The sequence below is a fragment of the Aspergillus puulaauensis genome, chromosome 8 (genome assembly GCF_016861865.1).
Source record: "Aspergillus puulaauensis MK2 DNA, chromosome 8, nearly complete sequence".
Classification (NCBI taxonomy): domain Eukaryota; kingdom Fungi; phylum Ascomycota; class Eurotiomycetes; order Eurotiales; family Aspergillaceae; genus Aspergillus; species Aspergillus puulaauensis.
Window position 1 is genome coordinate 787,568 of NC_054864.1, and position 26,906 is coordinate 814,473.

Sequence of the window (26,906 nt, forward strand, 5' to 3'; positions counted from 1 at the left end):
AAGTGATGCCGTGATGCAAACATGCTACACAGAGAGCAGAATGAACGCTAGCAGAGACTAGCGTGTAGACTACTACTTGCCTAGATAGACTGCATAGGGTCCGGGCTTCGAGTCCTAACTCCCGAGTCGAGGCCCGTCTATAGGAACGGGCCTGTTTAGGCAGCTTTTAGCCTCGAACTCAGCATGGACTCATTTTAACACCAGTATACACGTGCCATGTGACTCTAATCCGAAGCAAAATCAACACCTAACCATACCATCCCGCGCAGATGAGGGGTAGACTCTTGCCTGAATAGTCTCGAGGGGCCATGCTGGGTAATCTCCGAGCCGTACTCAGCTACTATGGAATCTATTCTCCGACACGCCAATGAAGGTGGACATATCCAGTGGCGTCGTGTGGCCCAGTGGCGTATAGTGCTACTTTGCTACTTTGCCAGCCCAAGGTTCCTACCTACTGGCTAGTTGGTGGAACCTTAGCTGAGAACATGGAGGACAGGTCGGGATTTTTGATCTTTGGTTTTTAGGTAGATGTAGATCGGAGACATGGGCAGGATAAATTCAGGAGCCTTATTACCTACTACGCTATTGTAACGAAATCTCCAGCTGGATGAACATATATATCGTAAGGTAGCATGCATGATGTGCCCAATTTGTATTCATCAATCACCTGTTTGTAAGTTAGGATGGCCTAGACTAGTACTAGTTCCTCATAGAGGTAGTTCATTATCTATCCATTATCCCAGATTTCCGCTAGATTAGAGAGATCAAACCCTCACATAAGCAGGCCCGCATGCAAAGGCTCGAGACAAGACAGTAGGATCATAAGGTTGTGGATCTCAACTTCATTATCAAGCCAGGTGCAGTGTACAGTAGTTTAGATAGAACCCTAGTGATGATATGCACAACGCCTACAGGGTCTGGATCAGTCAGATTTTCCCGTCGGCTCAGCTATCACCCGATAATAATGCCAGCTTCCGAGTCATGCCCCTGCGAGCGAAGAGAACACTGGGGCTGCAGGGTGCTGTAGAAGGCTAGACAGTCGCTAAATAAAATTAACCCACGATAGCGCCGGTATTTCAATTACACTTTCTAGACAAGTTAGCGTAAAAAAGAAAAGTTCCTCTGGCCTATTGTAAGACCGGAGTGGGCTGCCAAGGCTTCTGAAGCTCATGCATGTCCAGAGTAAAAGTGCAGATTGCATAAATTCTCACGCGCACGTCCTAATAGTGAAAACCTGAACTTGTCCCTGTCCATTCAGACCCTCTTTCCTTCCCAGGTTGGGCTGTAATCCGTGGCAGATCCCCCAGACCCTGTCCCTGCGAGGCATTTCTGTTTAGCTTGCGGGTTTATATGAACATTTCCCCCCTTTTTCGTGCATTTGCCTTCACTTCCTATAAATCCTTCCTCGCCTGCCTAACATAAATTTTTAAATTAGCCCTTTATATATATATATATATATTTTCCCTTTCTCCGCAACCCCCCCAATGCCATATTTGTCAACATGCGCCTCCAAGCGACCTGGTTCCTGGCAACCCTGGGGGCCATAGCCTCTGCCTCCACTACTAGTCGTAACAATAACATCCTGGAAGTGGACCTCGTCTTCCCACAAAACAAAACCTACACACCCACGGCATGGTTCCCCATCGTCTTCGCCTTCCAAAGCTCCGCGCGCGCCCAGTACCTCAATTTTGAAATCACCTACCACCTTCGCGCCGTCGATAACCAGGCCAACAGCATCACCCGCTCCCACGACCTCCGATTTGCAAATTGGTCCTCCCACGACCCGTACTTTGCGCACGAATTCTTCAGCTTGTTTGACAGCCCGGGGAGATGGAACCTAGCCTGGACGGTTACATGGCAATCATGCAATGAAGAGGGCTTCGAGAAGCGTCCCATGACATCTGATATGGTTTGGAATATGACGAGTTTCTCAACCTGGTTTACTGTCCAGGATACAGCGGAGAGTGTAGATGCGGATCTTGTATCTGCTACATCTGAGACTTCCTGCCCTGATCCCCAAGGTGAAACTGCCATTGCTATCAACGTTACTGATAAGACAATGTCCGTGCCGAGCTGGGTGCAGTGGTCTGGCGGGAAGTATACGAATAGTACGTGTGCTGTTGTTGCTCCGACGCCGACAATCCCGGATCCTTGCAGGGTTGATATCGATCGGACTGTTGTTGAGAGTATGCAGGCCTCGTTGAAGGCACGGCGATGCAGAGGGTTTAATCCACCGGATGATTGTCCCGAGGACGATGAGGAGAGTTCTGCGCAGCCGCAAGGGGGGCCTCTTTTGGGTGTTTTGGGATTTTTGACATTGCCTGGGGCACTGGGGTTACTCGGTCTGATGTGATGTGTTCTTGCTATAACTATCTTGCTCTGCTTCTTGAATTCTATTTCTGTTAGACGCTTCATAGTAAGTAGTATTTGTTGGGCGGGGTAGCCAGCTAATAGGGCTAGGGCTTCGCCATTACTATAAGGTCCTTGGCCTTTAGAGTTGTTACAAATAGTGTGAAAGAGTGTAAAATACTTAATAACGAAAATAAAAAAATTATAAGACTTAGATTTTAAGAATTTAAGATAATTAATAAATTAATATTAAAGTTCTAATATTATATTCTTTATAAAGTAAAGCGACATCCACACCAGCAACGTATGCATCAGGGTATCTCTTCGCTACCTCAATTGCGCAGAACCCCGTCCCACAGCCTATATCGATAAAGCGCTCATTTGGAGGATGTGGAACATGTATTAACTGGTCTAGTGATAAAGATCTCTGTACGCGGCTAAGGAAAGCTTTAAGAAAGTCAATCTTGTCGATACCGGGCGGAAATAGAACTTCGTGAGGGGTTTTATCTTCTTCTATTCCTAGAACCCCGAGAGCATGGCGTTTGTCGAGCTCGGCATGAATCACATCCAACTAAGGATCCAGGTGTTGTTTCCAACGCGAATACTATAGGAATCCCGCCAAGGATACCATCGCTGCAATACCGACGGTAATTAAACCCAAACCTCTCACCGCACCTGCTCCGCTGGTACAATGAACATTGCTGCCCTCTTTAGCCTGGATATAAATTGTTCCGGCCAAGTTGGTGATACCATGCATGTTGAAGGCTCCGGTATAGTTGTCCATGATCTGGACACTCACATGCTCTAGGATGGTACATTCTTCTGCGAGAGCGTCTAGTTGGTCCTGGGAACTGATTTCCTATCTGCTGTTTCCTTGAAGGGTCTCGTTCCCAGTACAGATCTACGCAACCGTTCCTGTTAAACTACTTGAGGGAAATTGTGGCGGAAGATAGTCCTGGATCAATCTCCAGCAGGATGCAACCCAAGGGCTAGGCACCCTCGCGTACACTGGGAGAACTGAGGTACAGCCGCTAGACCCTAAAACAATCCGGGATGTTGTGATTTAGAAAAAGGCTGAGTGATTCATTCACATCTGAAAACTTGAGGGTTTATATACAAGGCGAAGACCAGATTGATTGAAAACCAATCTTATTCAATCCGGAATAAATTCCGTATACGAGGCTCTATTGTGTACCAGATCAAGTGTCGACTCACAACATTTCCCCTCAGGATCGCCATGCTTGCACGGTATTACTGTACAGGCGAGAATCGACTAGGCCTCAGTAAAACCACTAAAAGCCCTTTGGGGAGAAAAGGTGGAAAGAGCGTCCCTGTACGATTCCTGTTTGAATCATGGCGGCGCGGTATGTAGCCTCTGAACGACACGGCCACTATCATATCAAAAGGATTCCTGATGTCTCTGTCAGAAAAATCCACAATTAGTAAAGGCTCATTTTGCCTACTAGATAGCTAGGTAAGATATACATCATGCTTAAATAGCCAACGAGTGATATTCTTCTCTAACTCTCTATTATAACCGTCCCTACGTGCATGTAGACAAGCCATGATCAACAATAACGAGTATTACAATTTGGTTTCATGACTTCTTGAGACGTAAAACTGCAATGGGGGTAATCTCCATCCATGGAAAGTCCTTCATCATTGAATATGTCCTCATCACATAATCCGTCATTAGTCCCCTGCGACCGCGCTTGTGCGTTAATAATCTGCCCCCATTTAACCGGTTTCAGTGATGCATCTGTATCCCCGGGTGGAGGGTGACAAGCAGCGCTGATCGCAGCGCTACAAGACGAAGCCACTGGCATATCTGATCGAAGACGACGAAATCCCAGCCCAATCAGTATGGCCATTGCCAGCGTGCCAACCAAGATCGTCAAGAACATCGCCTTTAACGAGAAGCTGCAGGCCGTTTCAGACCCATACTCTGTTCTGTTCCCATGCACATCCAAATTATTAATCTTCACCAGGAAGAGGCTCTGAGATAAAAGCCAATGCAGCACAATCGATACAACGATCAGAGGAACGCCATAGCGATATGGAAGACTAATGTAGTAGGTCGATCGTTGCTGGCCCAAGGGCCAGGAGACGCGGAGGGGCTTCCGCTCGGTTGCGTAGTCGTTGTATTCCGCTGCTAATAGCATGTTCGTGAGGAGGCCGTTGGAAAGGAAGTATAACGTAGAGTATACGAGTTGTGGGGAATTGACCAGGAGCACGAGAGCAATAATCTCCCGTCCACGGACGATGATCGTTGTGCCGGTTGGTTTCCCCATTTCTAAGCTCCAAATGTTGGACATGGAAGTATCCATTCCACGAGGCCTAGCCCGCGCTACACCCGCAATGTAAAGTCCGATAGATGTACCTAGGCAGCTGAAGAATCTGGGATGGTATTATCAGCGCGCATGTCATTGCTTTATGCTGGTGCAAACCTACAGACTCAGAGACCATATCCAGGGTCCCAAGCCGGCCGACGGACCCCATCGCCCCATTCCAGGGAGATGTTCTGGATACCTCTTGCGTTGTCGACCCTCCGATCCAGGTGACTGAGAGGGTAGGTGACGGAACAGGTAACCGTTTTGTTGGATGGATGGGTAAGCCATGTTCTTCGAATAGTAGGCACCAGGACACCACGGGGAGTCGCCTCCCATCATATCACGTCGGGATAGCAAGCAGCGGCCTTTTGTCATTCGCTCTGGCGTGTCAAGGAAGGAAGCCAGCGCGTCTCCAACAGTGAGAAGGATTTCTGTGCGATCGGTCTGCGCAGTCAGATACATGCATATCACTTTGATAATATTGCATACAATGACCGCAAGACATATTGGCAGGCTGAAGTATAGCTGACATTGTTCTGCAGTGTCTTTGCTAAAACACGCATGAACCCTCGTTCCGCAGGGCGATAGAAGGTAATCCATTGAGTGTGCTAGACTATTGCCATTGGCAGGACCATCCATCTGAACACCGATTTGTTGAATCCATGAGACGTTGTTCCAGTTGGTACCATCTTTCATATAGTCTTCCAGGCGTTGATGTCCAGGATTGTGGCAGAGTATGTATGTGTAGAGCTTCTTGATGTCTTCTTTGGAATCGTCATGCAGGCCGAGGCGCGATTGATAAAATGGCCCGTAGTCCTGCCATGTACTATTATCTGTCTTCCCTGCCATCGGGTCTGCGAATGACCAGTCCGGGTAATTCCAATGTCCTGTATCTACCACGACGGTATCGTCTGTTTGCCAGTATTCTGCCAATCGGTCTATCGAAGAACCTGCCCCATTCGCCGCAATGAGAGTTTCCCACTCGCTGAGGCTAGAAGACCCATCGAAGTACTTCCGGTCTGCCACGAATAAGAGGGTACTTTTTTTCGTGTTGTACTCAGTATTGTACTGCTTAAAACATTCCGAGAGGCGATGCTGTTTGAAAGCCCCATCTCGATAGTCCGCATGCACACGTCCGGGATCTTCACCCACCTGCTGCAGAAACACAGCGGTTTCATAATTATCTTTGGTCAGGGCCTCACTCCCCCCGAGATCATCTGGAACAATCACGACCCCATACTGTTTTGTAGTAATCGAAGGGAAAACGGCGGAGTTGTACCTGAGAGGAGACGTTAAACAATCACCCCTATTTTGAACCGGGAGGCCGACATCATATGGATCGGGATGGAACTTATTAACAGAACCCCCCAGAGGGCTTTTCGTTTGGTGTCCATGGCCCGGAGATTCCTAATACTAAAAGCCCCAATATCAAGCCAACTGTGGCGTGCGTGGGCACAACGAACATCCTCCCTCGTCGGGGCGCTGAGACACTGCATGGAATAGTTGCTCGCAGCGAGAAGACCTGTGCTTAGGGCGTTAATGACCAGATGCATGCCGGTTGTCCAGCCATTTGCCATAGAACAGCTCCCGCGATATAGCTCCGCATAGTCGAAGTGCTTGTCGGAATCGGGGCCTCTCGAGTACGCGATGCCCATCGCAATAATGACGAGTATCACGTTGAGAACGAGAATTGTGCCGGTTCCCCACATGCATAGCAGAACACCTTTAACCCATTTTTGGCCGGGGTCGGGCGCAGCTTTGAGGAAGGGAAGCGGGATTTTATCGATGGAAATCAGATGCGCTGCCCTTTGTAGGAGACCTTTTCCTTTCGAGGTGTAGGGGCGGAGGCGTGAATATTGAAATCGGAAGACCAGACGGCGTAGGGCCCGGGAGTTCCACCATTGACGTGGTTTGCGACCGTTGTCCCCTCCATCTCCCTTGTCTAGCAAGGAGATCTGCGAGGTTGGCGGTTGATGTGTCCGTTGATCGGACTTGGGAGTGACCATGTCTGTCCACAAGAACCACAAAACGCATTGGCTGCTGGGGCGAGGTTCATCGATGCCGAACAGTATTGAGAGGACTTGGAAATTATGAGGATATTCTCATGGGGGATCCGTGTAGATAAATACCTAGGGGGCAATTGGGGCAACCCGAAGGCGCAGCCCCGTGTCTCAGCGCCAATTAAATTCTGAACGGCACCTTCACTGCCCCAAAAGCCAAGAAACTTGGGGTAGCCTGATGACACCCCTGAAAGAAAGCCACAGTAAAAGAGCCGCTTGATGACTGTTCTCCACACCCGGTGGTTGTATGTACTCATTCCCTCGAATAGGGGATCTATATAGGAAGTATAAAGACAGAATGCATAAAGGAATGGAATACACCAGGTACGCAGGCTATGAACCGATGGGGGTATCGGTATGATCTCTGGTCGCAACTTAAGGTTTCTTTATTAACCAGCTATCATCCCAATGCATTTTCACTAATTTTAGGATTGTTATTATGCTCAGATTGAAGATATTTCATAACAAGATACACGGGTAGTTTTGCAATTCACACCCTTATAGTTTTGTTTATTGGACTACTGCATTGCTTATATATGCCGAAGATCTTATATGTTGACACTATATATAAACATGGGCCAGAGGAGCTCTCATGACACTGTTATCGCCTGTATCTAAGGAGCACTATTTCGCCACCTGATAAGAAACCAACATTCCCCAATGATAACTGATACATCTGCCCTCAGACAGATCGATTAACACCGACTCGGCCTGTTTGAGACGTATCTGTTATTATTATTAGGCATGCCGCACTGAACATGTTGCACAATCTAACCCACATGTGACATATTTATATTGTCGCATCTTATGCTCAGCAAATTTTTCCCTTTTTCCTGGCTCCCATAATTGTTGTTCCCACGATGGTAATAACGGAGAGGTAGGAGTGTGTTCTGGGTTTAGACATGAATTTAAATCCTCAGGCATTAGAACGATGAGACCGAAACGTACTATTTAAACGTGTTGTTCGATAACATTGAAAAAGGGCCAATGTTGAGACAATTGCTCCTGGAATGGCGAAGAGCAGGGTAAAAAAGCTAATCGTCACCGAATTTGACCAGGTCATTGCTGCCGACAGGTGAGGAAGATGAGCGAACTACAAATGCGCCCTTGGAGACAACACGCTTGCTTTTATATCACTTCTAATGGCCTCTTCAGGGTGAGAGATACATTTATAAGATTTAGACATAGTACAAAGCCGCAAGAAAGAAGCAACAGATTCTGACGAGGCTGTACAAGCCATCTCCTCCCCCCAACCTGGCCCCGAAGAAAAACTGCCCATTGCAAATCAAGATGTCGGAGTGGAGATGGACAACAGACTGTCATTGAATGAAGTGTTTATCGTTGGGCACTAGACTGTCCAGGTCTTGTTCAGCCCGCTTATTCTAGTGGAAACTACTGCATAGATCGCACGGAACAGGACAGGACAGAACAAGACAGGACAGAACAGGACAGGACGGAACAGGACAGGACGGAACAGGACAGGACGGAACAGGACAGGACGGAACAGGACAGGACGGAATGGGACAGGATGGGACGGGAGGCCAGATAGTAGATTACTATACATTTTTCAGCTGCTTGCTGCCGGGATTCATGCCAAATAGACGAAATAACCATTTACTCTTAGTATTACGGCGCTCAGTCTAGAGGCACAACTCTCAACCATTCTTCAACTATGTAGATAGCAGTTTAACAAGAGTACCAAAGATAGGCAGAAAGGGGATGAAGTGAGAACTAATGTCTTAGTGTTATTTACAAGTCACCTGACAAGCCTAACACGCGAGCACGAGTGTCACAGCTCGTTAGGCCAGGGCCAGGACTCATCAGACAGTAGGGCAATAATACCTGATTGAGGATAGGTTTTCTGTACAGAAGACCTAATCGAAGAAGGGTTTAGGCTGTCCACCACTTAACCCGCGCCTAAACCATTTTTGGCAGAATACACGTGTCGACCAATATGGTATTCGGTATACACCGGCAATGCATTGGTCACCTAACGAATGTATGAGGTTCTGACATTCGAACTATCTGTGTTTTCGAGCTGCTTGGATCTTTTCAGTTGATCACGTGTAGGCTTCCATAAGGAGTAAAAATCTCGACGGTGGCTGAATAACTCAGAATTTTTGAAGCTCCGAAATAGCGGTTATTTTGGTCAAGTTCGACCAAATCTGCTTCAACCCTTCCAGTATGGAGGAATCCCTTCTGTTCCTATTTCCAAACTCTTGTCATGGCTAGCCCTTTCTCACTACAGCTATACACAATGCTGCCATTCGATCGTCAACTCCAATTCTGGGCGTATGTTCCTTGTTTAGTCATTCGCGTTCAATCGTAGTCTTACAGTTGGGTATAAACTTGGCTACTAGTATCAACTTGTCGGTACTCTTCTACAATTGAGTATACATACTGTATTGGGACATCACTTCTCTTCTTGCTTTATTCGGATCTTAGGATCGCCTCTTGTCGGAACCCCAGGTTCACCTATTGGAACTCGAAGGGAGTTCATCATCGTCAGATAGCAGGTAGCTATTACAGGTTTGTATCACCTTTACAAAGGCCTCATCAGAGTACAAGCGGTAGTCATCGGACAGCGAAAGCCTGAAGATAACCGGGTCTTGACAGGAGAGCGCAACTTCGGTATGGTTAAATCGTTGTCCATATCAAACACTGCAAAACCAACATCAATCAACTGGGCGAAGTTGTCAAATGACAAGCTGAGAAGAGTGCTCGTTATACGAAAGAGTTTTGACGAGGATTGCTCCGGTCTATGGACGCGACAGGCTTGCGGCTCATAGTGTGGACGGGTCTTGAAAAGTATATGAACCTTTTTGGGGATAGTCCAATCGTCCATTTGTAGGAAAGCTCGGCTGCATTTAGCTCAAATACGGAAGATTATACATGGAACATTGTTGTATCAATTCGTGGCGGCCCGACGGTTTCCATTACTCCAACTCTCATGATACCTATTGTTGTGATCGGTTCATTCACGGGGCAAGTTGACAAAAATGACGACAAAACTCTGGATTTAGATATGGCTGAGTCAAAAGCACCTACTCCACAATTTAGATAACAATCGAATTGAGAGATTGAAGCAGCTATAATCCCCAGTCAGCTAAGAGAATCAGATTCTCATACATTGGTTTCAATAACCACTGCGTTGCTGAGGTGGTGCATGTCGAAAACCAAGTTTGACTGATATTAATAGCTAGATCCGCAGATAGTTTTGCAATTCAAACTTTCATATATTTGTTTATGGGATCGATGCGTGAGTGGTGTATACGGAATACCAATTTTTGCTAACATAAAACAATTATTCGATCGTTTGATTGCTCGTGTAAAGACCGTGGGTGTATAGCATGGTCCTTCGGCGTCTAACGGGAGCGCCTCCTTTGGCCGTGTTGAAGATCACCATGCATTCATCTCTGACCACAGTATCACTAGCGTATACTGAATTTCGCATACTTGACAGAAAAATGAATGGTTCTCGTCATTTCATCTGGTTCAAGCAGTCTCCTCACCAACCTTGTGGTCGTATGTACTATGTTATCTGTACACTTACATAGCTGTGCCGGTACCTTGGATTACGGCGGATTACTAGGTATTCACTTGAACAATTTTTGCTATCTAAACGAGAAATCTGTTTTTGGCTCATTACAAGCGGCGCTGGGCGATTTAAGTGACCTGTAAATGTAAGATAGCCTCAGAACAAGTTGCTGCTCTAGGTAATACTACATAGACTGAGGGTCGGACTATTGATGGACAGAAACCACAAGTCTCAAGCTTCGTCCTACAGAGCATTACCCAGGCAATGGAAGCAGGCAAAGCATGTGCATTATATAGTGGATTGTTATGACATTACTCATGATATCCTCATTGAAGCCACTATTGCTTTCAAACTATATTTGGAAATCATATAAATACGGCTTAATTGATACGGCATAAGTACCAGGACACCGTGACAAGAGGAGAGTCGGGAAACAAAGAAGCGAAGTGAATGCTATTATAAACAGCATTTAAACCCAATGCACTCATGACTATGCAACGAGAATTGGTTTCTGGTCCATCTATTTCTCCGAACCTGGACCCTCGAAGATGATACCTTAGAGATTCTATAAGTCCAATTCTGTTATTCTTTTACAACCAGCTTAACAGCGTCATCCATTTCAACTCAACCGCAATAGCATTATTATGAGCAGTATAAGTATATAAACTTCACACAAGGAGATCAGCCCAGCACTGCATCAAACTCCTCTCTATACCACTCGGTAGCCATTGTTCCGGTGGCCATGAGAAGAACCCAGTACACCCATCGCCAGCCCGCCCGCTGTGCTATGAATCCCCCAATAATCGGACCTAGCACAGGGCCGAGCAGTGGGCCGACTGTGAACATGGCATTCGCCCTCCCGCGCTGGGCGAGGGGGGAGAGGTGGCGATGATGCCTCCCCCAATTGTCAAGCATGCTGAGCCGCCGACGCCGCCCAGAAAGCGGAAAATAATCAAACTAGGCAAATTTGGTGAGAGCACGGCGCCTAGTTGCCAGACGGCATGAAAGAAATTGGCTCTATTCAAGACTACTTGTCGACCATAGGCTTCACTCAAGGGTGAAAGTATTAACGGGCCGAGCTAAAAAAAAAAAAAAAAAAAAAAAAGGAACCCTTAGCATCACAGTTCTCTTCGTTGTAAAGAGGAACCTACAGCAAAACCAACGACAAAAATGCTGACAGTAAACGAGTTTAAAATTTGCGGATGTTTCCCAAAGGCCTCCCAGTGCTCGCGACTGATATAGACCGGCAGGTCCGGGGCTTCGGCCACAAGGTCTTCCAGGCCACCGGCGTGATTATTATGGAGGTGGCTTAGGATGACACCCTTCAGGCCTGTTGCTTTCAACCCCTGCCGATGCAGCTGGTCCAGAATTCTGTCATCGCGTTCGATAGTGAATTGGCTCAGGAGGCTACCGAACAGCGCGGTGCGAGGGACGTAGCCGCTGTCGTTGCAGCAGGGCGACTGTCCCGTATTGAAAAGAACATACCTAAGGAACAGACCAACAGGGATGGGTTCTGTCTACCTCCTGTCACACACTGAGCGCAGACGGCGCAGTAGAGCGTATCCTCTAGGAGGCTGAGAGCGCACCAAGGGTCCGATTCGTACAGTCCCAGTCGTGAGGAAAGTTAATTGCACAGCAGTGCTGCTCGGAAGGAGGAGGTCATTGTCCCGAATTAGTATCTTGAGGGAGTTCTGAGGTTTCGGAGAGAGGTCGGAGACGAAGAGCAACTCGCAGCGCCGACTCCCTACCGAGTACCGAATGCCGGGTGGCGTGTGGTTCACTGCGCTTACTTCACTCTGCCACTGACATTGGGCATTTCACCAAAGATGTCCCCAAAGTCTGTTCGGGATGGACGATGCCCTTGCTCAGGAATTTTCCTGTCGAGGCCTTTATATATCTATAACAGCGCGAAATCTCGCGGAAATTTAAGTCCTCAAGGCATTGGGAATACAGACAATACCGCTACACTAATATGGCCGCAACTCAGCAGTCATACCGTGAGCACGGTAGCCAGCGATTGAGCTGCGGTCCCAGAAACTCATTGCACATATATTATATCAAATGAGCACAAATCTAAGCTACTTGTTCATTCCTTTCTATTGCCCTAAATGCTACCAACTCCCTAGATCGATTCAGTGCGCGGAAAACCTAAAACACCCCACAGATAGGACAGACAAATCACATCCATTCAAACATTTCTCGCAGCTTCAAAAATTAAAAATAAATAAAAAAACAAAAACATACAACAGCTGGGATTCGCATGTGGTCACCCACCATACTACTAACCAGCCGGCGTGTGGCTTAAGTACGGCTGAGCGGACGGGAAGCCCTGTTTTCCACACCCTGTGGTCGTATGTACTGGAAGCAGCTGTAGATATGCCTATGAGGGCATTTTACCGCTCGCTTACAGTCATTGATCAAGGATTGGCCATCGGAGTCATTGTTGAAAACACCAGCGCAATCAGGGCACATAACACAGCCACAAAAACTTTGCCGCCTGGCTGGTCAGAATAAGGGGTTTTATCCAGAAGGCCAGGAATACACAAGGAAGATGTGACGCTCAAGGGGGCCCGATTGGCATAAAGTGGTTCAGCAATTGTATCCCACGCCTCGGTGACCCGGTGTGAGGCTTAATCAGAGCCTTTGGGACTATGTACTGTACAGACAGAGCTCTGAAGGACGTGCATTTGCATCGTTCAAAGGCTACGACCCCTAACAAGTGGGTAGTATTCTCACAGTGTTGTCACATTTCTCACCTGCACTTACTCAAGATTTAGTACTCATCACCCCTAAAAGCAGCAACGCACCCAGGGCTCATTGTACTTCTAACTGCGTTGATAATTGCGGCTTGTATGCGGTCCGGGTAGGTGCCGCGCGGGTGAGGTGAAGGTGCTTTTCTCAGCATCAAGTGTTTCCTCTGATTCGATATTTGTACTTGACAGGTTGCCATTCAGGTCAGTTTCCCTGGTTTCAAGGGCACTAGCTTGTGGGTTTCCTGTGCCTCCAGCCTTGTTTTCGGTATTGCTGAAAAAATGTGTCTTGATCGACTTTTACATTCTAGCAGCAGATCTGAGAGCTTGGGAGCGGAACGCAAACCAACTCAAGGGTATCCGGATTACGGCTGACACGCAAACTGCATATTTGAGTAGGTTAGGCAACTCGCTAATCGGACTACATAGTAAAACGAAGATCCACGTACATATTATGGGGAAGACCCATCCTGCTCTATACTGTAGATCGCCCGAAGAATTGTGTGGGAAGGCTGTGATGTCCACAGCAAAGAGCGAGACAAGGAATGACATTGGTAACTAGGGGATCTGTTAGTTTTTGTTTTTTTGGGGATAAGTTGTCTTACAAAGATGATCGTGGCAACCGTGAACGCCATCAGTATCCTCCCTTGCTGGATTGTCTCCTTGGACTGGTTGAGCGCAATAACATTCTACTCCAACGTCAAAGTTGCGTTGACCTGGAATAAATCAATATTAAACCCGTCTTCCAGCGGTAGGTAACGTGATGTACTCAGGGCTTTGTAGATTCGCTCTGTGGCTGTGTCCATCTTGTTGAGATCGTTGATGAGGTAGCCTGCTGTGCAATCCGACTCACCCAGTCCGCGCTGCACAGCATGTTGATCACCGATGATGGATTTGAATTCATCCATTGCATCTGCCGCACGTCAGCTTTTAGTAGCCGCTAGCTATCCAACAGTCACTTACATTATTAGCCGGCAGATGAATCCACCTGAATTTGAAATTGTCCGACGAGAACACATTGTCCCTGCCATTATCCAGATACAACTCCTGGGCCTTCTCTTGCGCGGCCTTCATGACACTTTTTGGGCCATGTTCAGGATCGTAGATTATTTCTTCGACTTGCCGTGCACGGTGTAGGAATCCAGATAGGCCATTACCGGCGTAGAAGTCAACTATTGCAGCGTCAAAATTCTTGAGACTGAACTTCGTACTTGGCTTCAGCATCTCACAAGTTTGAGAAACGGTAGTTCGGACAGGAGGGGGGTTGCGAAGCAAGTCTAAAACAGGCTCGTACTGTTCGCGTTTGCTTGGTATCTCAGGCAGGCGATTGCTGAGCAGCTTATCACCTTCTTTTTTTGCTCTTTGGTCAATGCGCTTGGACGCGTTGTTGCCCTTGGGTTTAGCTCCACGATCTTGGGCGGCTGCACTCTTCAGCAATTTGAGGACCTCTTCCTCCGCAGACTTCCTTTCCTTTTCGGCCTTTGATTTCGAGCTTGATGCAATGCTGCAAAGAAGTATCCTGACCAGGGTTGAATCAGCGTGACAAGCGGCCCAGCATAAAGCGCTTGTCTCTCGGTCACCAAAAATCTCTTTCCGGCCCATGTACCTGCCTTTCCGGGCTAATAATACAAATATTTCGTGTACATCGCAATTCTCAGCAGTCCAGGTAAGGACCTCGTACTCAAGATTTGTCTTGCCAAAGCCAGCCGTTGCCGTATTCTCCAACAACAAGCGTAGCATATCCATATCCCAATTTCCAACAGCCGGAAAAGTGCAGTGTGTCCGGCAGCATTTGTTTTGCTTGCGTCTGCTCCAGGTTTCAGCAGGATGTTAACAACGTCAGTATGCTTGGGAACCAGCTCGTGGTACAGTTCTGGTACCACTCTATCTTCATAGTCAAGCTTGGTCGTCTTGCCGTTGTGGAAGACAGCCATATGCAGGGCTGTCGAATCTTCGTTGTCTTGGGCATTCAACAACTTCACCGAGATGCGCGGGTCTCTTAAAAAGTGTCTTAACGACCTCCACGTACCCTTGCTGACTAGCAAGATGCAACGCAGTGCAACCGCCATGACTCCGCGAGTCTAAGGCTGCTTCATTGTCCATGAGTAGTTGTACAACATCAGTATGACCATAATAACTTGCGTAGTGCAATGCTGTCCATCCTTTATCACTTGCAGTATCCACACGCGCCCCATGCTGGACCAGCTTCCTGGCAATTTCACAATATCCTAATTCGCTAGCCACTGACAACGGTGTCTGGCTCTCATTTCCAGGCATGTCAATATCCGCAGGTGATTCTGCATCCAAAAACAACTCCGCCAGCTTAGTGTCGCCAGATCGACAGGCGTATATCAAGGGAGTCCAGCCATGATTGTCTTTCCTGTTGACTTTTATGCTCTTGTGGGCTAATAGCAATGAAACGATTTCCCTGTAACCACTTGAACAAGCCTCAGCCAACGGGAATCGACCCTTATTATCCTCCTTGTTGATATCTATTCCGTTGCGGGCTAAGAGCAACTCTATTATTTCTTTGTTGCCAATCTCACATGCTGGGTTTAAAGGGGTCCAAGCACTGTCAGGTGTATCATTAGGATCTGCTCCGTTGGCTAGAAGCTTCTCCATGATGTCAGTACGGTCATAATAAATGGACGTGACTAGAGGCATCATGCCGCTGTCATCAGTGATGTCGATTTTCGGTTTCGGTTTATGGGCAAGCAAACCATCAACGATTCCCTCATAGCCGAATCGGCGAGCGTTGTCCAACGCAGACAATTCTTCATCGTCTTGCTCGTTTATATTCGCATTATGTTTCAAGAGCAGAGACACGATATCTGCTCTCTCGTTCCAAGCCGCATGGCAAAGCGGCCAGCGCTCATCCTCACGACTTTGGGTTATCCGCGCCCCCTCTTCAATCAAGAGTCTTGCGAAATCAACATCCAGCTTCTCCAAGGCGACAGCCAGTGCCTTTTGCTTCACAGCACTCCAATCTCTGCTCTGGTCATTCCTCATCCGCTCGAGGTCTGATTTAAGGATGTCCAATGTGGTACCAGGGTTCTCAACCAGGAGCTCCAAGAAGGACTTGCCGTCCTCAGAGATGGCATGAGCATTGCCGTCTTTTGATAGCAAATCAAGCACTCCGGGTGGGTCATTTCGTGCAGCGTTTTCAAGAATCTCAGGTTCCTGTTGTGGACTCGTAGAATCGCCGCTGAGTTGGTCGATTTCGTCGGCTGTTTTCGGTTCGTCTGGAGGCGTTTTAGCTTCTGCTTCGTCAACTGATAATTGTTCCTCCTCCTCCTCTTCCTCCTCCTCTTATTCTTCCTCGCCGGACGGGGCTATCTACCCTCGGCTCACGAGGAAGGGATTTGTATCGGACTGGTGCTGCGGAATGTCCGTCTCCCTCCCCTCGTCTACCATCTTCGGTGCCTCATCTGGACTTGCGATATCGCCGACCTGATTGTTTCTCTCGCTGGATTGTTCCATAGTCTCCGGGCTCTCAGCCTCAGCCTCGTCAAGCGGCGATTGTCTCTCGCTAGAGGCAATATAGCCCTGCTATCAAAGGAGACCAAGGCGCTTGAATTGATCCGCTGAGGTATACCAGATTCTTTCTCTCCGTCTTTGACTTCTTTAACGGTTTCAGAGGGTGGAATTGCGGGTGTATCTTGCGACCGAGGACAGTTCTTAGGATAGTTATGCGTGATGTGATGCGTGGGGTGAGGCCTTGACGAGGCTGCGACCTGAGCAAACAAATGCACTGTGAGGCAGTCCAGAGACAGAGTCGGGGGAGGGTTGCAAATCAAGTAAGAGATTATGGTATAAATATTATTCTCCGGTTCTCATCTGTGTAAGGTTGAAAAGCTTCGATTAAATTTCTGACATGGAAGAAAAGGTGGAAGTGGTTCTGTGGAGAGAAGAGAAAAGCAATATACTAACACGTCAGACACTAACAGCCTCATCTTTTCAGGGCCAGAGCTACGCTATCACCACCCTGGACTTAGCATCTCTTACTGCTAACAGCAGCGACACACCCGAGGCGTGTTTTACTTCTAACCACGTTGATAATAGTGCCTTAAGTACGGCTGAGCGGACGACACCCTGTGGTCGTATGTACTGACTGTAACTGAACAATGGATGATATGAGACGTATTGGTGCAGCCTAAAAGGATCATGACAAGCTAGACGCTATAAAAGTCGGGTGGGTTGATGAGTATGAGTATGGCCCCGATTTCTTGAAAGCCGTAAACGATATCTTGATTTACCTCTATAATCAAGTCGAGATTTAAGAATATTAGCAGTGTGTCCATCGCTGCGCTCTAATTCTTCGCCACGAAGCCTGTGAGTTCCTCGATCGTCTTCTGACGGGTGACGGTGTTCGAGGAGGCCGGAGAGGGGCATGAAGCCTCATGCACTATCTTGTGGATAAGAGATATCACTATGTTGTCTTCCCCGCCGTCCCAGCTTAGGGCGTGAACATCAACCTAATAAACCATCAGTCTTAGCTCAGAATGCCAATGTCAGTTGCGTAAGAGTATCTCACCACTCCAGTTGCATCCATCCGGATGAATTCCCAGTCCTTCGTATCAGTTGCTATTCCATAGATGGGAGCCTTGGCCCGCCCTGCCTTTCTGCGCGCGTCCTGAACAAGCGCTGGTATAGCTCATTAGTAAACTGTTATGTAACCAATTATCGGTGGCGAATAGTCGACTCACCCATGTATGATATGGCCTGGTATCTTCCAGCGGGGACCTCGCCGACGGCCTTCGCCTCGACCACCATCAGTTTGGTCTCGGCCTCGTTTTGTTTACCATACCATAAGGTATAGTCCATGCGGCCCGTCAGCTGCTTCTTGCCCTCCGCAGTATTGTAGACATAATTTATGGGGTTTTCGAGCGACATCTGAAGGGATTTGCGGGATTCTACTCTCTTAATGCTGGCCATGGTCTCTAAAAGGATAGCGTCGATTGTGAGGCGGATTACGGCCTCGTTCTCGTCGGCGCGGCCATACACCAGTCGAATATCCTCAAGGTTGCGCTCTAGAAAATATGTTCTGTTAGTGAAATCTCCCTGCAGCACGCTGGATAAGAAGCACTGCACTTACTCAGGTGGTTGGAGACGGTGCGTCTTTCGGTGGGCGCAAGTTCCCAGTGTTTCCTTCCCACCGCGCGATCCTCTCGCTTCAAGTTAAGCGTCTTGAACACGTCTGTTGCGGGTATATCGGTGACGGCGACGGAGGGAATAGGATTCTCCTTTTTGCCTTTCTGTGACTCGGAAAGGGCATTCTTGAACTCCTCGTTGATTTCCTCGAGATTGTCAGACTTTGGGATCTGGTTTTCCAGCTTGGAAAACCACTCCATTTTTCTTTCGTTAAATACATGGTAATTCGGTTGTTGTTCTGGGAAGTGATGTTATTAGTTTGGAATGTAGAGTTTGACAACACTGTGTTTGTGTTGTGTTGTGTTGATGCAATGGAAAGTTGTTGGTTTCTTGCACTTACCATTTTCGTTCTCGAGTGAATAATCATCCTCCCCTTCTTCTAAGTAGACACAGCGTGGTATGTCCCAAATACTTGCCATCCTGTACCAATCAAGCGTCCACGAGAGTTGATTCAATTCCAGTTTCTCCCCTGCCATCTTCACTGCGACTGAAGCATCCATGATCCTGCCAATTAGGCCGACAATGGCTTGCTGTTGGCCCTCGAGCCAATCTAGCCTCAACGATGAATACTACAGTATCAACAACAGCTTAGCCGTTTTTTCCCCTCACAGTTACGATACTATACATACCTTATGGTCCTCGTCGACGCGAAAGAACACCCATGCCACTCCGTCTGTCAGTATTCCGTATGTTTCGTCAAGGGCGGGGTTTTTGGGTCGATTTTGTTGAACCATTGCTATAATGGCCCGATTAGTATAAGCCATCCTTCAATTGTTTTCAGCAGTGAAGATGACGATGAGGAGGAATACCTATAGCGGCAAGAACAGCCAAGTATCGTACGTCCCCCATGCCAGCATCAGCATCACCTCGCAGCTCCTCAGTCCTAACAACAACCAAGCTCGCTTCCAACTCCCCCGGGTCCCCATACCACAATACATCATCCAGCACCGCGTGCCGAATGCAGCATGAGTTCAAAGAGAGCGAGAGCCCTCGTAGCGAAACAACCTGCTCATTCCCCCACAAAAGCGTTTCCAGCCGGTTCTCTGCATCCCTGCACTGCTGTGGGGTGGCTGCCGCGCTGTTCAGCCGTTTTCTCTTGGCGAGAGCAAGCGACATGATGAGGATAGCGTCCACTCGAGCTCGGGAAGTAAGGGCTCGAACATCGCCGGTGGGCGTAAAGGCCGTCGCGTAGTCTTGTATGCGGGAGGTGACGGATACCAATCGCTCGGGGTCGTGGGTGTAGTGCCATATTCTACTTGTCGGTTCGGTGTCCGCTGTGATGCCGCAGAGCGAGAGGAACTGGCTGTCGGCGGTGATGTTCTGGTCGTGCTCCATGGTGTTGCTGTTAGATTGCACTGGTGAGAATGAGAATGGGAGTTGTTGAGGTGAGCTTGACTCATCCACTAACTTTCATGTTTAGGTTTACTCTGATAACAGGTGTAACAAGGTTAATGAATGCTCAAATAATTCATGCTAAATAAATAAACATCAAGCACGCCCAGTGTCCTTTCCACAACATGGTTCCGTTCCGAGCCAGAATCACTGATGATAGATCTTTGGCTCCGTTGATGCTAGTTGTGTATGCCACGGTTAGCTACTCTCATACTTATACAACAGGGGAGGGACAACAAACCTCGACAAATGCTAGCAGGGTGCAAAGTGCCACTTACCCGGACCCAAGTCACATTCGAGGCACAGTAGCACGCGATGCTGCCGTTCGAGTCGGCGATAAAGGAAGTGGAGAAGTGCCCGCAGCTCCAGTAGGCTTTGCGGAGGCACATTTGGACTAGCAAGGGAGTATATCTTATAGAGAGAGAGAGAGTATTTTGGTGAGGAGGTTAACAAATATTGATGCTTTGGAAAGTTTTAGAGGGTTGAGATGGGATAGTTACTGTTTATATAGATCCAGTGTCGTCATCGAGAGCTTCAGCCTTTCGTGTCGGTTACTTTTCTGGTGTTGTCAACTTCAGCCTTTCGCTGCGGGGAAAAGAGGATCATTCGTCCAGCATTCTCAGTGCCAAATCATCAGCCTTTTGTGGTCGGTTACTTTTCTGTGTTGTCAATCTTTCAGCCTTTCGTTCCGGGCGAAGACACGGCACCACCCAAAGCTGGTGACTGGGTGACCACAGCTGTTGCTTACAAGGCAAGAGCCGTCTAACCCCAGTCCATCTCTGGATTGATAGAGCTAGATGTTGCTCGTTTGGGCCTTATTTGCTAAATATTGATTGTGCCTTGCTAGCCTTTTTGGTGTAGCAGCACCATTCACTGCTGGATGAATGCGCATATAGCTGGTTCTCAGCCATTATCATTATCATTATTGAAGAATCTATACAACAAGACCTGATATGACATCACACCCGTTTCCCATTCGCCGCGAGTTCAGCTCTACTGCCGTGTTTATTCGCGTCCAGTTCTGGTATCACCGCACCAGAGAGCTCAGATGGCGATTGCATATCAAGCGGCGCACGCGGAGGATAAGCGCCTACTCCCGCCGTCTGTGGAGGTGGATGTGCATGTTGCGGCCGTACTCTGTAATGCCTCCAGAGAAGTACTGCGAATCCAATTAAGAGGATCCCTCCCACCGCTACTCCCGCGCCAATGCCACCCTTTGCACCCGCTGATAAGCCTCCGGCATTATACGTAGTCGTAGTCGTGGCCGTGGAAGACGGCTCGGAGGACGACTCGGAGGTAGGCGTTGTATCAAGCGTCTCCGGTGGTGTAGATGTCGCATTCGGCGTGGTAGACGGCGTGGCAATAATGGTTGATATGGATACCTCAGCTTCAGCTTTCTTGACGATCCGAAAGCCACGCGAAGACGACTCTGGTGTCGTGTCATCGAACCGGGAATCCATCGAGCGAACGGGGGGTTTGAGACGGTAGACAAATTGCCCGTCGTAGTCGTCCACGGCGGAATCAAGCGGCCGAGTCTGTACTTTCCATCCCAGGCCAGGTTATACGTACGGAGTACTCCGTACATCTCCTGTCCATGGTCACTACCCTGCCCAACGCAAGTACAGCTATCCACCATTATTTACGTTTCTTCTGGAGGGCTTTACTGTTTCACTAATCCTTTTGCTCATGCCATGGCCATCTGCTCCATGCCGATCTTTATCTATAGGCTTGGCATAGCGGTCCATGCACAGCGTTGCCCAGCCATTTCTGGCCATTTATACTGCGATCGCCAGGTGTGCTGATTCACATGGACGCGCCCACACGACTGTGCGTGGTCGGTGCGTGGGTAAAGGCAAGGTTTAGATGCATCAATGCCTATGGAGTAAGACTCGATCCTAAGCAGTGCTTAACGTTGCTGAAACTGAAACAATCTCTTAAGCCTCCTAGAGGTGGAACCGTGGAAATACAACGGCCGAAGTGTAGTTGTACAGAAGGTCCCCCAGCTCCACAGTCCAGCCCTAAAGCCGTTTTCTACCGCCTGGATAAAAGCCCCTGGGGTTATGAGCATCGCGGATTGCCTTGTCATTGGCTTAATCTGTGACTGTGCAGGACTCGCGTCAGATTAATATACAGCAGGAGTACTCCGTATGAGTACTATGATGCTGCTTCGGTTGTTTGCCTAAATATGCCGGCACCTCCAGTTAACTGCTCCTCCTCAATTTTCGGCTTATCAAAGGCGACAGAGGCAGTATGAGAGAAAAGGAGTGTAGAGAAACGCCCAATATATACAATACATCATTATATAAGGAATTACTTCCTACCAAAATAGTAGGGCTGGTGGCTCGGTTGCGTAACAGCCCAAGCATTGCCTGCAGATTCGACATGCTCATGATTTGCTTCTACTGGGGCCATGATTAGAATCTGTTTATTAGAAAAACACTCACTGTATTGTATTTGATTATTCTGCAATTATACCTCACAGATAACGAGGTCAGGCGTGGTAGAAATTCTTATCCACGGAATATACTTCGCTAGCATTCTTGTTAGGGCTTGCTGGCTACCCTTCTCAAATCCACTCGAGCTGAGGTTCTTATCATTGCAGAGGCCTTGAGCAAATAGGGAAATGGATCTGTGATGATACTGTGTCGGAGAGGGTTTGATATCTGGGTATTGCTTTGCTCTTCGCATACAAGCCTACAAGCACAATGAGGAGTATGAATAGGATATATTTGCTATTCAAGCATAAACGTAGTTCCAACTAGTGCTTAAAGCACTGTACTCTCCACGTTGAAGTCTATCCTCTGCTGTTCTGGCTCAGGGTCATCGCCACTCCAATGCGTCAGATCAACTGCCCAGTTTGCGTAACCCCCAAACCTCAAGCTCTTATAGTACTCCACGCGGCGTCTCATTGTGCCTTTGCTCATAAACGCCACCCATTGGGTGTCGTTGTACACCAGGATGTTCGAGTCAGAATCCGCATCGTAGAAGGACTCGTTGATATCCCCCTGAATTATCAATTCCTCGATTTCTGCATTTGCAATGATTCCCGGAGTTCTAGTACACCTTCCAGGTAGTGCTGTAGTCTGTGGTCCCTCAAACCTGCACTCTGGTCCTGTGCAGTCCGCATCCTTCATCCCAAAAGCACGTCCGTAACTGGCCACTCCCACCGCAACTTTATTCTTCGGAACCCCTGCTTTCGTGACTAAGTCTGTAAGCAAATGCCCTTATAAAAATGGTTTGATATACGTACTCATCGCAAGGGCGTACTCAGTTTCCGTCAAGTTCACTACTCTGTTAGACATAGCTCCTACATGGGATTGCAACTTACCATGGCTTCTTAGACAGTTCCCTCCATTGCACCAGTCCTGTAGTACGAACTCATTGTAATCCCATTGGCCTGGATGAGTTAGTATGTTGGTCATTGATCTCGAGATCTATTGTCCTACCATGGAAGTCATAAGTCATATATATGATATAGTCGACGTACTGCCACATCTGCGCAAGCGGAAACGCCCTGAGATGCCAAAAGGATGCAGGCGCAGCTATGGAGATAACCTTGCCGGGCGGGAATGCGCTTTTGAGCTTCTTGAGGAACTCGAGGTAGTTTGCGCCATCCGAAGGCAAGCTAAAAGAGGCGGCTTGGAGGTCTGTGGCCTAGGATGGTTGAGCAAAGCAAGGTTATTGTGGAGGGAAACTTACACCCGGATATTCCCAGTCAAACTCCATGCCGTCCAAGTTATGCTCTTCAAGGAAATCCAGTATGTTGATGATGAACCTGTCTACATTCGCCGGGTCCAGAGCTTTGCGGAGCACTTCGTAGAATGTTGTACTGATCGTAACTCCCCAGCCACCAAAGGAGACTATCCGTTTCACACCTTGCAGGGCAAGGAAATCCGCCCATTGTCCATGGGGATCAACGATGTCAAGCTCGAAGTCGCTGTCGATGTTAGCAAACGCCCAGTGAATATGGGTGTAGTCGTTGACTTGGATATGGGCTGCGCGAAGATTGAGACAAGGTCGGTCAAGATTGAACGACGCATAGTAGCCAATCCTCATGAACTCCGCAGGCTCGTCCGAGTTCTCAAGTATCTCCATGCCGCAGTTAGAGATGCACCCCTTGTGGCCCGGAGACGCTGTTCCTGGGTTTCCGGTTGGGCCCTCCTCGTTGATGCAGAATTCAGGAGACACTCCACAGTTTCCCAAGATATTGCAGCATGCATTCAGGGGACATGGGTTCAAGTCGGCAAGCGGCTGGCCATCCATTGGCATCTCTGTTCCCGGGACAGTTGGTCCGCAAGTTGCGTCAGGGCGAGGATCAGGGAGCGGTGGATATCCTTCGCTCAGGCAGATCCTGAGCCCAGGGTAGATGTAGTCGCAGCCAGCCCAGCCCCATGTCCTCCTGCCATTGAAATAGTTGATGTCTGCCTCCTCCACACCATGTTTCTGGGCAATCACGGAGCAGGTGTCGTCGGGCTCCGTTACATATGCTGCGCAGGAACCATTCCTGTTCATCGATGGCCTGGGTTTGGGAACCCTGACTCTCTCTGAGCAACAGAGCTGGTCGTCTAGATGTAGAAGCGTGCACCAAGTATCTTCGTTCTTGCCAGTATCGTTATTCTTGCCATCGTGTTCAGAGTTGTATCTCATAAACTCTTCCAAGGGAATGCCACATCTTTCGGCGACGGCAATACAAGTATCTCCCTTCACGACCGTTTCTAATCTGCAGGTGTACTCTTTTAAGAGGCTTTCTGTAATAGGGTTTCTTGGCTGTATGCGTATCGGCTCGTCAGTAGTACCAATATCCCGGACGTTGAGAACTGCCCTGTCGCTTTCCACGCAATGAGCTTCGGTCCATGAATCGATCGCCCGTTTAACAGTCGTCATATCACCAGTTGTGGCGGCTGCGATTCCAAATGTATGTTCAAGATCGTGGTTGTCACCGCACAGCTGGATTGCCACAGCCTTGCGAGTTTGGATATCCTCGCTGCTCCTGAATCCTTCAATTATAAACGTTGCCATGGACATATCAGCCGCCGCACCACTGTATATACCGACAGTTGTATTGTTGAAATGCCCAACGACACTTCGAGTGTCCCGGTTCGAGGTATCGGTCAGGACGGTTTGTACATGGTGGAGGAGGAAGTTGAGCTCGTGGATGCTAGAAGTTGTCTCGGCATCAGATATCGCTGACTCTAACGGTTCAACAGGATTGCTAAAGAGTTCTGACTGGACCTCAAGGTCATCGGGGTGTTCGTCGATGGTACAGGCGTGGATTCTGAACGATGCTCCGGGGAGGTCGGGAGATTCGTGGGACGAGATGTCGAGCAACACTGGATGATGGCAATCCTTCAGGCTCTCGAGGGACTTATACGGCGTCCACTTGCTGGGGTCTGCAGTGCAGGGTGGAGGACACACAGACTGTCTCGCACCCAGGACTGCTGGGAGAGCCCAGAGAGCAGTCGCATATGGCCACATCCTGACTTCCGTCGTAAGAATACACGAGTAACGGTAACACAAAGTAAGTCATACACGGCGTAGCACACGACAGTGTCCCTTTGGTTGGAGACTTACGGGGAAGAAGACGAGGGAGGAAGGAGGCGGACTTGGACGAGATGCCACGAACTACAGAGGAAGGAACAAGCAGACTACGCCTTCTGAGCGGCGGTAACTGGTAGTATTGTACTGTTCCTAAGTACTTGCAGACTATTTGCAACTGCAAATGTTGTCGGGTGTCGAAAATACGAAACTAAATTAAAGCACAAAAACGATTTCAAGATCCGGTTTCAGATACCATATTGGCGTCAGTGCCAACAACGCTGGGATCCCAAAGCATAAAGCATAAAAAGCATAAAGCATGACGTCGGTTGTACAGGTCACTTAATCACTCAGCTCTTTCCAGGAAGAATTGAGAGTGAGCTTTGACGTCGTAGTGCTGCATCCGACCACCTCTGTGCAGCGCGATCCTAACTTCATTAGACTGTTCGGTGAACGGCGTAGCGGATGTCAAATCCTCAACTTCGCTGTCAAGGAGATCTTGAAAATCAGCTACAACCCTCGGGACTATAGCCGGCATTCGGGCGTGAATGCCGTTGCTGTTCGCAACGAAAAGGCTGTTCAGATGGTTGGTATACTGGCTGGCTGTAGCTGGGGCGAAAAGATGGCCCGGGGTGTTGGTGAACTCTCCGTTTCTACTGAACTGACCAGCGGAGGAATTGTCCTGTAAATATTAGCCAAAGAATCAGCTTCGTCGGGAGGGTACCCACGGCAAAGGGGCCCTCGAAGGTGAAGCTGGACTGCAACACAACCGGTTAGTATGTGTGGGACGTCTGGAGAGGTTGTTGACCTACCTGAGACTGGGTGCTCGGTGGCATAGTTGCATTTCGATCGGGGGGGAACATCCCGTCTGTAGGAACTGGGTCATAGGATGAAATGAATGCGTTCTGGGAGTCAGCATCGAACATATCGTGCAGGGGAGCGAAGCTGGTGTCGTTCTCGCCCTGAGTCTGAGCCACGAAAGAGTTCTGCTGTTGCTGCTGGGGCTGGGGTTGGAAGAATGCAGACTGTGCATCTGTCAGTATCATCCTCGAGTTCAGACTAGGGCAAGGTCTATACGCACTTGCACTGGCATGGGCAAGGTCTGGGGCGGCTGCTGTTGTCGCTGTCGCTGTTGCTGCTGCTGGCGCCTTTCCTAATCACAAACAGCAATATTAGCTTCAACATCAGATAACCCCTTCCTCCGGGGTAGACAAGCAGGACCACCACGTACGGCAGCGTCTCTCTCTCGCCTTCTCTTGTGCTACCAGGCAAAGTCAAAGTGTTAGCCAGGAACAGAGCCACTCCAGCACCACCAGAACTCAAGTAACGTACGCTCCTGTTCGACGATTTGCGGCAAAACCAGCACGTCAAGGTGGGCTGTCCCCTGTCACCGACAAAATATGTACACTGGTCGAACCACCGGCCACACTTTTTGCATCGTTGACGGACAGGCGATCCATCGCTGGGATAAAAAAGGTCTTTGCTAGGGATTTTGATCGCCATGTTTGTAAGTAGGTGGGATTGAGCTGTTGTAATGGAATACGCCTGTGAAAGAAGCAAAAAGTGTGGGAGGGAGGTGTTGAGGGGGAAGCAAGAAGAGAGAAGTGAGAAGTGTTATGGGAGAGGTAAATAGTCCTGCCCTGGGCATTGCCCAATAGTATTTGCTTAGTCGTGAACTGGTGGTGGAGTGTATGAGTCGTGATATTTACTGATGGTGTCGTTCGGGCGACATTGCAGGGAGAGGGAATAGAGCTATGCGCATAAAGACAAACGCATAAACATGCACACCAAGGCTGCAGTC

The 26,906-nt window shown here is 48.5% G+C and overlaps 7 protein-coding genes across 7 annotated transcripts; 1 reads left to right on the plus strand and 6 right to left on the minus strand.

Moving 5' to 3' along the window:
• Window positions 1-1,501: 1,501 nt before the first annotated feature.
• Window positions 1,502-2,353, plus strand: APUU_80314S (uncharacterized protein; the record flags this gene model as incomplete). The annotated part of the gene is made up of 1 exon (XM_041696581.1): window positions 1,502-2,353. One exon carries the CDS (start codon window positions 1,502-1,504, stop codon window positions 2,351-2,353), a length of 852 nt encoding a protein of 283 aa, XP_041562197.1.
• Window positions 2,354-3,917: 1,564 nt separating this feature from the next.
• Window positions 3,918-6,685, minus strand: APUU_80315A (uncharacterized protein; the record flags this gene model as incomplete). The annotated part of the gene is made up of 3 exons (XM_041696582.1): window positions 3,918-4,746; window positions 4,801-5,958; window positions 6,009-6,685. 3 exons carry the CDS (start codon window positions 6,683-6,685, stop codon window positions 3,918-3,920), a joined length of 2,664 nt encoding a protein of 887 aa, XP_041562198.1.
• An 8,238-nt stretch (window positions 6,686-14,923) lies between these two features.
• Window positions 14,924-16,507, minus strand: APUU_80316A (uncharacterized protein; the record flags this gene model as incomplete). The annotated part of the gene is made up of 2 exons (XM_041696583.1): window positions 14,924-16,327; window positions 16,379-16,507. The coding sequence occupies 2 exons, from the start codon at window positions 16,505-16,507 to the stop codon at window positions 14,924-14,926; spliced, it is 1,533 nt and encodes a 510-aa protein (XP_041562199.1).
• Window positions 16,508-17,337: 830 nt separating this feature from the next.
• APUU_80317A (uncharacterized protein) lies at window positions 17,338-19,513 on the minus strand (the record flags this gene model as incomplete). Its single annotated transcript, XM_041696584.1, has 7 exons — window positions 17,338-17,502; window positions 17,562-17,671; window positions 17,734-18,057; window positions 18,123-18,416; window positions 18,519-18,747; window positions 18,808-18,914; window positions 18,988-19,513. 7 exons carry the CDS (start codon window positions 19,511-19,513, stop codon window positions 17,338-17,340), a joined length of 1,755 nt encoding a protein of 584 aa, XP_041562200.1.
• A 1,016-nt stretch (window positions 19,514-20,529) lies between these two features.
• On the minus strand, window positions 20,530-21,030 carry APUU_80318A (uncharacterized protein; the record flags this gene model as incomplete). Its single annotated transcript, XM_041696585.1, has 1 exon — window positions 20,530-21,030. One exon carries the CDS (start codon window positions 21,028-21,030, stop codon window positions 20,530-20,532), a length of 501 nt encoding a protein of 166 aa, XP_041562201.1.
• A 1,305-nt stretch (window positions 21,031-22,335) lies between these two features.
• APUU_80319A (uncharacterized protein) lies at window positions 22,336-25,045 on the minus strand (the record flags this gene model as incomplete). Its single annotated transcript, XM_041696586.1, has 5 exons — window positions 22,336-22,772; window positions 22,821-22,856; window positions 22,899-22,967; window positions 23,017-23,224; window positions 23,270-25,045. 5 exons carry the CDS (start codon window positions 25,043-25,045, stop codon window positions 22,336-22,338), a joined length of 2,526 nt encoding a protein of 841 aa, XP_041562202.1.
• A 406-nt stretch (window positions 25,046-25,451) lies between these two features.
• APUU_80320A (uncharacterized protein) lies at window positions 25,452-26,608 on the minus strand (the record flags this gene model as incomplete). Its single annotated transcript, XM_041696587.1, has 6 exons — window positions 25,452-25,787; window positions 25,834-25,863; window positions 25,918-26,130; window positions 26,187-26,258; window positions 26,337-26,366; window positions 26,438-26,608. The coding sequence occupies 6 exons, from the start codon at window positions 26,606-26,608 to the stop codon at window positions 25,452-25,454; spliced, it is 852 nt and encodes a 283-aa protein (XP_041562203.1).
• Window positions 26,609-26,906: the final 298 nt, after the last annotated feature.